We start from the raw sequence: 12837 nt of genomic DNA on the forward strand, positions 1-12837 counted from the left end.
CTGGCTCCATGCCTGTCTGTTCTCTCTATCTTCTCAGTGTAATATGGCAACTCTTTGGACCCCTCACACACTGCAGTGGGTATGGAAAGTGGTGCAGCTGCAGCGGGAAACAACCAAGAAGTTCCTTAGCTGCCATGTGACCCAGCAATTCCACTCCTAGGATCTACCCAAGACAGAATTGAAAACATGTTCACACAAAAACTTGTACAAGAATTTTCACAAAATTATTCAAAAAAGCAAAAAACAACCCAATGTCCAACAACTGATAAACAGATAAAAGAAGAAGAAGTGATCTGGACTTCCCTGGTGGTCCTGTGGTTAGGACTCCGCACTTCTACCGCCAGGGGGCCCAGGTTCAATCCCTGGTCAGGGAACTAAGATGCCGCATGCCACGCGGCAGGGAAAAAAAGAAAAAAAAGAAGTGTGATCTATCCATACAATGGGATATTAAGTCATAAAAATGAATGAAGTGGGCTCCCCTGGTGGCGCAGTGGTTAAGAATCCACCTGCCAATGCAGGGGACACGGGTTCGAGCCCTGGTTCGGGAAGATCCCACATGCCTCAGAGCAACTAAGCCCGTGCACCGCAACTACTGAGCCTGTGCTCTAGAGCCCGTGTGCCACAACTACTGAGCCCGCGTGCCTAGAGCCCGTGCTCCGCAACAAGAGAAGACACTGCAATGAGAAGCCCACGCACCACAACAAAGAGTAGCCCCCGCTTGCTGCAACTAGAGAAAGCCTGCGCATACCAACGAAGACCCAATGTAGCAAAAAATTTTAAAAAATTTTAAAAATGAATGAAGTATGGAGCCATGATACGACACGGATGAACCTTGAGAACACTGTGCTGAGAGAAAAAAGCCAGTCACAAAAGGCCACATACTACATGATTCTATTCATATAAAATGTCTAGAATAGGCAAATCCAGAGACAAAGTAGAATGGTGGTTGCCAGGGGCTGGGGGACAAGGGGAAATGGGGAGTGACTGCCCAATAATAGGTACCAGGCTTCTTACTGAAATGACGAAAATATTCGGGAATTGGATAGTGGTGATGGTTGCATTAACACTGAGAATGTACTACAAAACCAATGAATTATATACTTTAAAATAGTTTAACTGATGAATTTTATGTTAATCTTATCTCCGTTTGTAACCTATCAAATCTGTTGAATAGGAAAGGTATTAAACATATTAAGTTGTATCATTCACATGTCTGTAAGGTATTTTCCTATTTTAACTCTAACACATGCCTAACGCATAACGATAAGTCACTGCACATAGCAGGGGCATGTGCTGCAAACACTGGGAACCCTAAGTCAAAAGAACTGGATCAAAGTCCACATAATGCGCAGTCCCCGACCCCCCCCACCACGGCCTGGCAACCAGCCCCACCCCAGCGGGAGAAGAACTGGAGTGTAGTCTAAGGACAGGGCACACCGGAGGGGGTGCTCAAGGCAGTGAACTACAAGACACAGCCAGCAAGCGGACACTTGCCAAGATGCAGGGAAAACACCTGCTGATACTGACGGTGGGTCCTGACCAATCGGCCCTCAGTGAAGCCTCCACCCAGGACCTGCCGTCCGCTCCCAGACCTCCGTCTCAACAGTGGGCCTGCAGTCGAAGGCCATCAGACGTGTGAGGAAAACTTACCATGAGAGATAAGAATTTAAAAGCAGGGACTTCCCTGGTGTCTAGTGGTTAACAACCCACCTTCCAATGCAGGGGACGTGGGTTCAATCCCTGGTTGGGGAACTAAGATCCCACATGCCGCAGGGCAACTAAGCCCATGCACCACAACTATTGAGCCTGTGCTCTAGAGCCTGAAAGCCACAACTACTGAGCCCACATGCCGCAACAAAAAGATCTCGCATGCCGCAACGAAGACCGGACGCAGCAAAATAAATAAATATTAAAAAAAAAAAAAAAAGATGTTGCAAGAAGAAAAGCAACTGGAAATTCTAAAAAATAAAAAAATAAAATAAAAGTGGCCAAAAAATTCTTTGTAATTCCCCCACCAAGAGATAAAATCTATTTCTCCACATTCTTGATTCTGGCCTGGGCCTGTGACTGCTCCCACCAACTGAATATGGCGAAAGTGATGCCAGACCAGAGCCAGCCTCGCCTTTAAAAGGACTGGCAGACAGGGAGTTCCCTGATGGCCTAGTGGTTAGGATTCCGGGCTTTCACTGCCATGGCCCAGGTTCAATCCCTGGTCGGGGAGCTGAGATCCCACAAGCTGCGCGGTGCGGCCTAAAAGTAAAAAAATAAAAATAAGAAAAAAATAAAACGACTGGCAGCTTCACTTCCTCCTTCAGGAAGCAGCCACCATGCTATGAGGGGGCCCAAGCAGCCTCACGGGAGGCCTATGTTGGGGAGAATGGTGGACCGTGGCCAACAGCCAATTCCAACACACAGCCACAGGAATGAAACAAACTGACACCACAAGAGCAGAAACAAGCTAACCCTGGCATAAGATGTCCAAACTGCAAAACTGTAAACAAATAAATGTTGTTGTGCTTTCAGCCACTAAGTTCTGGAATAGCTTATCAGGGAGGAATAGATAACCCAGACACCACAATATTGGGACGAACTGGGGAAGTGGGAGGCCAGGGGGAAAGAAAGCTAAATCCTTATCTCCTGTAGATAGAACTTAACACATAACATATAAACCTCAAAGTTCTCAACTCAGCAAAATTAGAAAGTTATTTTTTTTAAGTACAGATAGATACCACAAGAAACAGCTGAAAGAATAGAGCAGTTGTCTCCTTGGAATAGTTACCTAAACTGTTACCTTTTGTTATGACCCTCACAGAGGAAACTGTCTTTAGGGCACCTGGATCAGTCTGATGAATGAAAAGGTAAACTGGAAATACACCTAAACATTTGGTTGGTAAGACTGTAGTTATTACAGATTTTCCATAAAATGTACTTTCTGATTATAAAATTAATAATAATTAAGCTTTCTATTTTGCCTTGATGATGTATCAAGAAACTGCACATCCTTGAAAATAAGATTTCTATAAACTCTAGGCTGGAATTCACAACTCAGTTTCTACTACATCATTCCCGTGCTGGGAACTCACAAAGGGAGGAGAGAGGTGAGAAGGTGCCAGGATCTGGGCACCAGCTGAAGAACCAGCTCTGAGACCTCCAGCCAATAGCAGAGAACAAGAGAAGCAGTTGGTACAGACCCAGGGAAGCAGCAATGGCTTCTAGGAGACAAGGACAGCCCACAAAGAGGGCAAACCCAAGAACAGGGACCAGGCTCCACCCAAACACCCAGGGTGCTGTGCCCGGCCCCAAGGAGTTACCTTGGAGTCCTCGAGAGGAAGAGCTGTAAAGCCAGGGCAAGGTCCTATGAAAACACGTTTCATTCCTAGTGGGCCATCAAGACACAGATTTCCTCTATCTCAGAGGTCTATCAACCTACAAAAATGAACAGGGCCCCTATCCAAAGGAAGTAGAGAGGGTAATTACCTATGATGTGTTCTGACCCTTTGCTGATATAACTGCTAATTCACAGAAATCCCTAAAGCAGCCAAGAGCACACTGGTATCTGAGAAATGCACACAAGCTTAGCCTCCACATTGGACAAACAATAACCACCAATATTTTTTTCAAAGAAGTTATAAGAAGTTGAATTTTAAGAAATAAATACTTTTTATACAGATTTCAGAACTCAACAGAAAAGAATCCAATAAGCTGTTAACGTGATGCTCAATAAGGTACACAATTTCAGATGCAGCACAAAAGGGAGAAAACCCGAGCACGCACCGTCCTCCATGCCTCCCCTGCAGCTCTCCTTCTGGGCGGTGCCGCTCCCCCAAAACAAGCCTTCCCTCCACACCTGAGGAAGAGGAAGCAGCCTGAAGCCCGCCAGCTCCTCCCCGCGCTCAGGCCAGCTCCCGCCTCCCCCTGCCCCAGAAGGAATCCAGCAGCTGAGAAGCCAGGGGCCTGGGGCAGGGCCCAGTCCCCGGGTCACAAGGACGGACCGCACACCCCTCCGCGCCACCCGCAGGCCTGGAGCAAGCTGCCTGCTCCCCGACACGGCACAGGGGCGGCTGCGGTGCCAACACGCGGGCCAGTCCAGGTGGCGGAGCGCGGGCAGGCATCGCGCAGTCCTGGGGCCACCGCCAGGAGCAAGAGCTTCCACTCGAGTGGGGGGCAGGTGGGGGACAGCAAGACAGGGGGTCAGGAGAGCAGAAAGGGCACAGTGACAAGTGGGGCGATCAACGTGAGAAACTGATATGTGCATCAAGGACTCGATGAAAATTTTTTAAATTCCTCAATAGGCTTTTCCTTGCTCCTGAACCTCGAAACCCAAGTAAATGTAACGCTTACAAAAATATTGTCTAGACAGTGAGTAGCGCTTCTACCTGTCTGCTTTCGTCAGACAAAACTCAGGGCCGTCACCGACACCCTCCCTACGCAGTCCCTCCCACCCCAACCCACAGGCCTCAGTCCTTTTCCTGCAGAGCACTTCCCCGCCGGCTGACGAGGCTGGCTCCTCCTCGTCACAGCCAGAAGCCCATCGCTGGCGGGCCACCTCCACCTTTCACCAGCACCACAGGCCCCGAGCCGGCTGACCAACCAGCAGACCCGAGGCAGCAGTGCTCCACGCCGCGGCATCGGCATCGGAGGCCACCGGCCCCACCCCAGAGCTTAGGACTCAGTAGGTCTAGGGTGGCCCGAATACGCATTTCTAAGAAGTTCCCAGGTGACAGACGCTGTCAGTCTGGGGACCATTGAGAACCACCGGACTAGGTTATGGGGCCGTAACCTGGCTCAACCCAGAGGTTTCCCTCTTGCTCATAGTGCGTATCTATGCGCTTCCAAAGTGAGAAGGAAAAAGGGAACATCATGAAAGCACACGACTCCTAGAGCGCCCAGTCAGAGATGACGCGTCACTTTTCATTGTCCAAAGCAAATCACATGGCCACACCAAATTTCAAGGGGGCAGAGCTGTTCAGTCCTACAAGGCACCCAAAGCAGGGGCAGCTGGAAAGATTCTAACCCGAACACACAATGAGCACAGGCCGGTCTCCTGCACCCTCTTCCCTCTCCCGAATCCTCCCACCACCAACTTACAGAGGACTCTGAGAAACGCACTTTCCAAAGCAAATAGATTCGTGTCAGTCTCTCTCTCTCTCTCTCTCTCTCTCTCTCTCTCTCTCACACACACACACACACACACACACACACACACACACACACACACACACACACACACACGCACGGCTTAAAACCCTCCAGGGCCTCACGCTGCTCTCTGGATGAAAAGCCTCACTGCAGCCTCAGGGAGCCCGCCCCGCCCCACCCCGGCAGCCTGGGTCTACACATCGCTCCCTCACCCTCTGCTCCAGCCTCGTCAGCCTTCTGTCCACTCCCGTCACAGCCTCTCTGCACTGCCTGCTCCCTCATCTAGAACAGTCACACCACCCTTACCAAGCCCACCCTCTACCAAGGCCTCTTCTGCTCTCTGCTCCAGCCTCAGTCCTGTCAGGAAGTCCTTCCTGACACCCAACCCACAGTTAGGCATAATCTCCTTATAGATGTACTAAATGTACCCAACCTCTCCTTCGTGACTTTTCTTCCTTCATTATGGAGAATTCTGAATACACATAAAGGTAGAGAGAACAAGCAGGGCCCATGTACCGCACCACCATCACCCCACACCAGCCCTGATCCAGCCACACCCTCACAGCTCCCTTTCCACAGAACTGTGAAGCAAATCGCAGATGGTGGATCATTTCTTTGATAAATTCTGTATGCATGTCTACAAGGTACAAATTCTTTTCTTAAACAAAATCAAACCACTATGGCAGCTAAAAAAAAATAAGAATTCCTTAATGACAAATTGAGTCAGTGTTCCAATTTCTAATTGTCCCAAATATCATAAACAGTGTTTAGTCCCATCTCTAACTAACTGGCCCATCTTGGATGCACATAAGCCCTCCGTAGTGCAATCAGCCTCTTATCCACATCCCCCTTCTTTTTCCTTGTGAAAGAGACCTGGTCACTGGTCCTGCAGGTTCCCACGTTCTGAGTTCCGCCAGTGGCAATCCCACGGTGTAGTTTAATGTGTTCCTTTCCCCACCCTGTATTTCCTGTTAATTGCTTGTGGGAGGTAAAGGCCTGATCAGTTTCAGGTTCAGAAAGCAAGACTATTTCACAGGTTTTTCTTTTTTTCTTTTTATTATTTTTTTTAATAAATTTATTTATTTATTTATTTTTGGCTGTGTTGGGTCTTCGCTGCTGCGCACGGGCTTTTTCCACTTGCGGCGAGCAGGGCTAGTCTTCGTTTTGGTGAGCAGGCTTCTCATTTTGGTGGAGCACGGGCTTAGCCGCTCTGCAGCATGTGGGATCTTCCCGGACCAGGGATCGAACCTACGTCCCCTGTTCCAGGTTTTTCAAAGATGTAATCTTTTGTCCACCGTCTCTCCTGTTTCATCCCTCTCACAGGTCTGTCAAGTCCATGAGACCAAGGACGTGGGTGTTTTGGCTCATCACTGGAACACAGCTAATTTCTTAATTCTCAGTGAATGAAGAAATGTCGCCAGAAGTACACCGCCATACTAACTAACAAAATACACTGGCCCACCCTCCTATTTGTATAGAGACAGCACAGACAGTCTTATGTGCAACATGCTGCCGTGACAGGGCCCGGTGCTCAGAGGAACAACCAACCTGGGAACAGAAAACCAAACACACCTAGTGCCATGGGCGCAGCATCGGCTACACTGGAGGAGACAAATGATGGTGGAGCTGTAAGAGCAGCTCGGCAAGGCCAACTGGGACGCCTTAGGAAGGAGCCACAGCCATGCAAGGACCGTGAGGTGGAACGCAGCTCATCCCAGGGGGGCAGCAGCATGGCGATGAGATCTCAGAGCAGCTACAAGGGGTCAGGCAGCACAGATGCTAGAAAACACAAAGGGGCCACACGCCACGCTCAAGACCTAAGGCTTCCTCTTCTGGGTGAACAGGAAGGCACCAGAGACACATTTTCAGCTGGTAGGTGACATCAGTTTCTTTTTGGAAGGAACCAAGGTAGATCAGAAACGAGGCCCACCTTCGGTTTCACTAGTTCACAGGGAGATAAAAATGGTGCCCTCTCCACCCAATCTTTCAAATTGTGAATACTAGGATCACCTGGGCCAACCCTCCCCTCTTTTTTTATTTTATTTTATTTATTTATTTTTTGGAGGTGTTGGGTCTTCCTTGCTGCGCACGGGCTTCTCATTGTGGTGGCTTCTCCTGTTGCGGAGCACGGGCTCTAGGCGCGCAGGCTTAAGTAGTTGGGGCACGTGGGCTCAGTAGTTGTGGCTCTCGAGCTCTAGAGCACAGGCTCAGCAGTTGTGGTGCACAGGCTTAGTTGCTCCTTGGCATGTGGGATCTTCCTGGACCAGGGCTCGAACCCATGTGTCCTGCACTGGCAGGAGGATTCCTAACCACTGCGTCAACAGGAAGTCCCCAACCCTCCCCTCTTATTCTGAGCCCCCGTGCTGTACCCCAGCCCATCAGTGCTGCTACAGCCCTCTCTCTTGCATCTGTCCACTCTTCCTACCCCACTCCTGTGCCTGGGTAAGGCCACCGTTCTCTAGCGCTGGCCTACGAGCCTCCTCTCTGACCTCTCTCACCTGCCCATGGCCCTCCACCTTGCCAACCTCACACTAGGGCAAGCACGCCTACGCCGCTCCCCTTTATCCACACCACTTCTTATCCGTGAGCCAACACACAAGGGGCTGAGAGTCTGTTCATGCAAGCAGTCACTGAATGTCTGACAGTCATTCGGGTACCGTCCTAGGCACTGTGGGTATCACAGTAATTAAAGCCAAAAGGAGAAAAATATCCACCCTTACAGACATCTTGATGCAGTCAGGCAGGCAGACAAATAAGGAAAACACCCAGAATGTCAGAGGATAAGAGTTATGGAAAAGAAGCTAAGGCAGACGGGCAGAGCCAGACAGCAAAAGGGTATCTTAAATCAGTGGTCAGGGATGGTGCCTGAGAAGGGGAAGTTTGAGCGAAGACTTAAAGGCAGGTAAAGAGGAAGCCAGGCAGATGTCCAAGTAGAAGGAATAGCAGGTACAGCAGCATGGCTGCGGTACTTGAGGCAGGCCAGCGGCCAGAATGGCTGGAGCAGAGTGAGAATGCAGTGCGGGAAGGGGAGCAAAGCACAAAGTGTTCAAGACATAGCTACAAGGGCTCCCAAGACTGGCAGGGAGTCTGGGGTCGCTTTCTAGGAGTGAGGTGCAAGCTGAGAGCTGAATGAGAAGGAATTAATACGAAAAGCCAGCTGTGCCCACACGTGCACTGAAGTGTGTGTAAGTGTGTGTATGGGGGTCACAGGGGAGAGCAGGGGCAAAAACTGACCATGCAAAGGCCCAAGGAAAAAGCATGGCAGCAACAGATGGGCTGAAGAGGTCAGGTGAGATCAAAATAAGAAGTGCAGGGGACTTCCCTCGTGGTGCAGTGGTTAAGAATCTGCCTGCCAATGCGGGGGACACGGGTTCGATCTCACATGCTGCAGAGCAACTAAGCCCGGGCACCACAACTACTGAGCCTGTGCTCTAGAGTCTGCGAGCCACAACTACTGAAGCCTGTGCACCCTAGAGCCTGTGCTCTGCAACAAGAGAAGCCACCGCAATGAGAAGCCCACGCACCGCAATGAAGAGCAGCCCCTGCTCACTGCAACTAGAGAAAGCCCGCACGCAACAACGAAGACCCAACACAGCCAAAAATAAAAAATATAATAAAATTTTTTTAAAAACCATAATCTTAAAAAAAAAAAAAAGAAAAGAAGTGCAGTGAGGGAATTCCCACCGTCGTCCAGTGGTTAAGACTCCGCGCTTTCACTGCCGAGGACCCAGGTTCAACCCCTGGTCGGAAAACTGAGATGCCGCAAGCTGCGCGGCATGGCCAGAAAAAAAAAAGAAGTGCAGTGAGAGGCAGAAAACCCAGTGAGAGATTGGTCTTGAACCCCAAAGGGCACTGGAGCTCCTGGAGGAGGGGCCTCACATGATCACACGTGCGTCTTAGACAGACTAGGCAGGGTGTGGAGAGCTGAGCGAGGGTCGCACAACTGGAGTCAGAGACACGCTTTCTGATCTGTCCGCCTACATAACCAGCAGCACAGCCCAAGGGAAAAACTCACCAAGATGTGAAAACGGCTGACATACATATACCCTTAACAGCATGACACACTTCATCCAGATCATCAATTCTTTCTATGACAACCCAGTCAACTTAAAAATTGAGCTCCCAGGACTTCCCTGTGGTCCAGTGGTAAAGAATCCACCTTACAATGCAGGGACGTGGGTTCGATCCCTGGTCAGGGAACTAAGACCCCACATGCCGCAGGGCAACTGAGCCCACGCGCCACAACTACTGAGCTCGCGCGCCTCAACTACAGAGCTCGCGAGCCACAAACTACAGAACCCACGCGCTCTGGAGCCCGCACGCCCTGGATCCTGCACACCAAAACTAGAGAAGAGAAAACCCGCGTGCCACAACGAAAGATCCCGCATGCCTAGCGAGGATCCCATGTGCCACAACTAAGACCTGAGGCAGCCAAAAATAAATAAATAATAAATAAATCTTAAAAAAAAAATTGAGCTCCCAACTCCTCCAGTAAGATAAAACACTGTTTCTCTACACACCCACTAGGGAAGTCTCACTACTGGGGCTTCTGAGCTGCAGGCCAGCACTCAGCTCAACCACTACTTAGCAGTTTCCGTCCTTGTATGTCTTGTTGAAACTATTAGGTATCACAGACATTAAGATGCTTTGAAAACTCATCTTTGGCCGTTTGTTTTCTGGAAGACAGACTCAAGAACAAAACTACTTCAAGACAGCTTGAATTTTTTAAGTAGCAAACCAAATCTCATCAATCAGTTCCTTCAAAAGCTATACTGCAACCAACAGACAAATGCAAAATGCTGACGAGTCCCTGGGGTAACTAATTTAAGTCTTCTTCTCCCCAAAAGAAATATGTTTTATGTAAATAACAGTTCCTAAAAAATGAAATTAACAAATCACATAAAGGCAGTTTGTAAAGTATAAGCATAATCCTGGGGAATTTCCATGTCATCTCTTGCTTTTGTGTACTTTATATTCTTTTTACTTTGCCCAGGGATACAGAGAAGTACAGTAGAAACATCACTGCTTGATTCATCCTGGTGGTGGATACAGGTCTACTCTATTATTTGTTTGCAATATTTCATAGTTAATTTTTATTTAACATCTGAGTTACCTATGATGAGAAAAGGAAAAGAAACAGCCCTGCCTAGCAAACAGTGTCTTAGCTCCCCAATTAAAGTAGGGTGACCTTAGGCCAGCCCCTTACTTTCCATACTCAGCTTCTTCCAGAGGGTCCCTTTCTGCTCCAACATGACTTACAAAGAAGAGAGGCAAACAGGCCACATGCTGGCATTAAAATGGGTTGTTTATCCCAAGTCATATGCCCACTTATTCAGCGTTCACCGAGTGCCTGCCATGAGAAGGCACCGGCAGAGGCCAGGCTGCCCACGGCTGTAAGAGTCCTACCTCAAGAGCTCTCCAACCGGGGAGAAAAGTCACATATGGCCATTGAAGGGCTGGGTCCTCTGTGCTCAAAAGGGAGGACAAGCAGCGGTCCACACCCAACAACAGTCCATGCAGAGGCCTGGGTCAGGAGAGGGCACCACACATTTGGAGAGCAAGGACACACTTAGCGCAGTCCAGCAGAGAGAAGAGCGAAGCGCAGAAGACTAAGACGCTCATCCAAATCTGCGTACCTTCCACGGCCAAGCAGTCCAACCAACCAAAAACCGGATACTAGAATATGCATGTAAAAAGCCTTATATTCTCAGTTCCCGCTGATTAATTAAAGTGTTTACTTAGAAAGGTTATTTGTGTAGATTAAAAAGGGCAGGGCAAAATAAATTTGGAACTTCAGCATCATCTTAGCACATCCATTTGTGTGTGCTCAGTGGCAATCCTATATCTCATATAGCACACATTTTATTAGTGTTTTCTATCCTCTCACCAGCACTTCTTAGTAAGTATAATTCCATCTATTTTTACATGTTTTACACTGAAGCGTCAAACCGTAAAAAAGTAACTAATTAGTTTACATTCTGCCATATGAGTAAACCTTTTAAAATCGTACTACTTGTAGGAGGAGAAGTCATCCGAATAAATGGAAGGCTTGACCCACTCTTCCATAACCAGGCCACAGGGTCTCTAATTCCTAACTTCTAATTCTCACAGTTCTGACTTATTCCATCTGATTCCTCACATTTGAGCAGGTACTATTCTAACGGCCCTGTTTAAATCGGCTGAATAAAAACCATAAGCCTAGTAGCCACACGTGGTAGCCTGTTTACCTTACTGTTCTGTTCTGTGTCTCCACAAATTTCAAATTACGTTAGTTTAGACGTTACATACGAATATATCATAAAAGTGCACACAGAATAATAAACTGCCCATCACTTTTTATTTTTCATTTATTTACTTTTTTGGCCGTGCCACACCGCGTGCGGGATCTTAGTTCCCCGACCAGGGATCGAACCCGTGCCCCCTGCACTGGAAGCACAGAGTCTTAACCACTCGACCGCCAGGGAAGTCCCACGCGCATCACTTTTTGAAACTCAGAAAGTTATTTTTCTGATATTCTTAAATTGGAATGTTTACCACTGGAATCCCAGGCCAGCCTGATCTGTAGTCATGCCGTCAGGAGGGGAGGATTTTTGGACTACATAGATCACAGTTCTTCGCAAAAGCTTACGCAAACTCACAACCCTGCACAAAGTCCCCACTTTACCAACCACCGGCCCAAAAATGAAGGCTGCTGGGCGTCTGAGAAAATGGAAGAAAAGGAAAGGAAATGACTCAAAGTGATCGTGCTTAAGGCATGAGTCCTCTGCACTTCCAGTCGGCAGTTTAGATTTGAACTGCGGTCGGTGGCGAGGCACAGGAGCACACACCAAGCACGCCAGCAAAGGGCTGTGCTCCCAGGACTTGTTTCCTTCGTGGTACTGACCAGAGTTGTGCTTTTCTAATGGTGCTCTCGTCACATTTGAACACGTAACGAGGATATTTAAAACGTTCGCGAAAATAAAAGAGTTAAATTCCCAGCTTCATACATGAGATGGCTAACTTATTTTCCATCTTGACAATCTCACTTTAAAATACATAAAGTAAGAGTCGGTATAATCGACGCGTGGTAGCAACGTGAGGTTTTTAAGTTGTTTAGTGATTAGGGAACACACATCTTGGCGTGTAAGTCATTTAAAAGTCAAGGCCTTGAAAGTCTGAGCGCGGGCTGTCAGTCCTCAAGAACTTCCCTAACCTCGCTCTGAAGTCACCCTAACCGAATGGGTCCCCCCGTTCTGCTACACGCGCACACGCGCACACACCCCGGAGCCCTAATTACCTGCCTAAGAATGATTAACGTCCCAGTGAGACCAAGTTTCCCCCCGCATGTCAAACCTGTGACCACTCACGTCCCAGCACCGGCGAGAGGGAGAAAAAACTAAGGCTGCACCGGGTCCTGCGCCTTCTGCCCAGACTCGAGACCAGCATCTCTTAAACGCCGAGATTTTAAACCGCCCTTCTGGCGTGTGGGGCAGAGGCGGCCGTGCGGCCGAGCCGCTCCGCTGCGCGTCCGGGGCCTCGGGGCCGCCGTCTGGCCGAGCGCCGGGGGCCGAGGGCCGGCAGCCCCGGGCGGGGTCCCCGCGCCTCCACCTGCCAAGGCCCGGGGCTCCGGGCGCCCGCGCTGACCAACGGCCGGCGTCCGAGTGTCACCCGGACCCTCCTCAGACAAAAAGCGCCTCCCCGGCCCCGGCCGCCCCTCCC

General features: G+C 49.2%; 1 protein-coding gene across 7 annotated transcripts in view; it reads right to left on the bottom strand.

The window, feature by feature from the left end:
• NSD2 (nuclear receptor binding SET domain protein 2) overlaps nucleotides 1–12837 on the bottom strand; it is a 79366-nt gene that overhangs the window by 66075 nt on the left and 454 nt on the right. For 2 of the 7 annotated variants that reach the window (XM_082463117.1, XM_082463119.1), the window contains exon 1: nucleotides 12472–12805. The exons of 3 other annotated variants lie outside the window; for them this stretch is intronic. In XM_082463117.1, coding sequence (XP_082319243.1) covers nucleotides 12472–12564 — 93 coding nt within the window. In that variant the 5' untranslated portion in view covers nucleotides 12565–12805. Of the gene's footprint in view, nucleotides 1–12471; nucleotides 12806–12837 lie in introns of those variants that run through there. 2 more of the 7 variants (XM_082463120.1, XM_082463122.1) reach the window with 2 other exon arrangements.

The sequence above is a fragment of the Balaenoptera physalus genome, assembly GCF_965194825.1.
Source record: "Balaenoptera physalus genome assembly, chromosome: 5".
NCBI classification, from domain to species: Eukaryota; Metazoa; Chordata; class Mammalia; order Artiodactyla; family Balaenopteridae; genus Balaenoptera; species Balaenoptera physalus.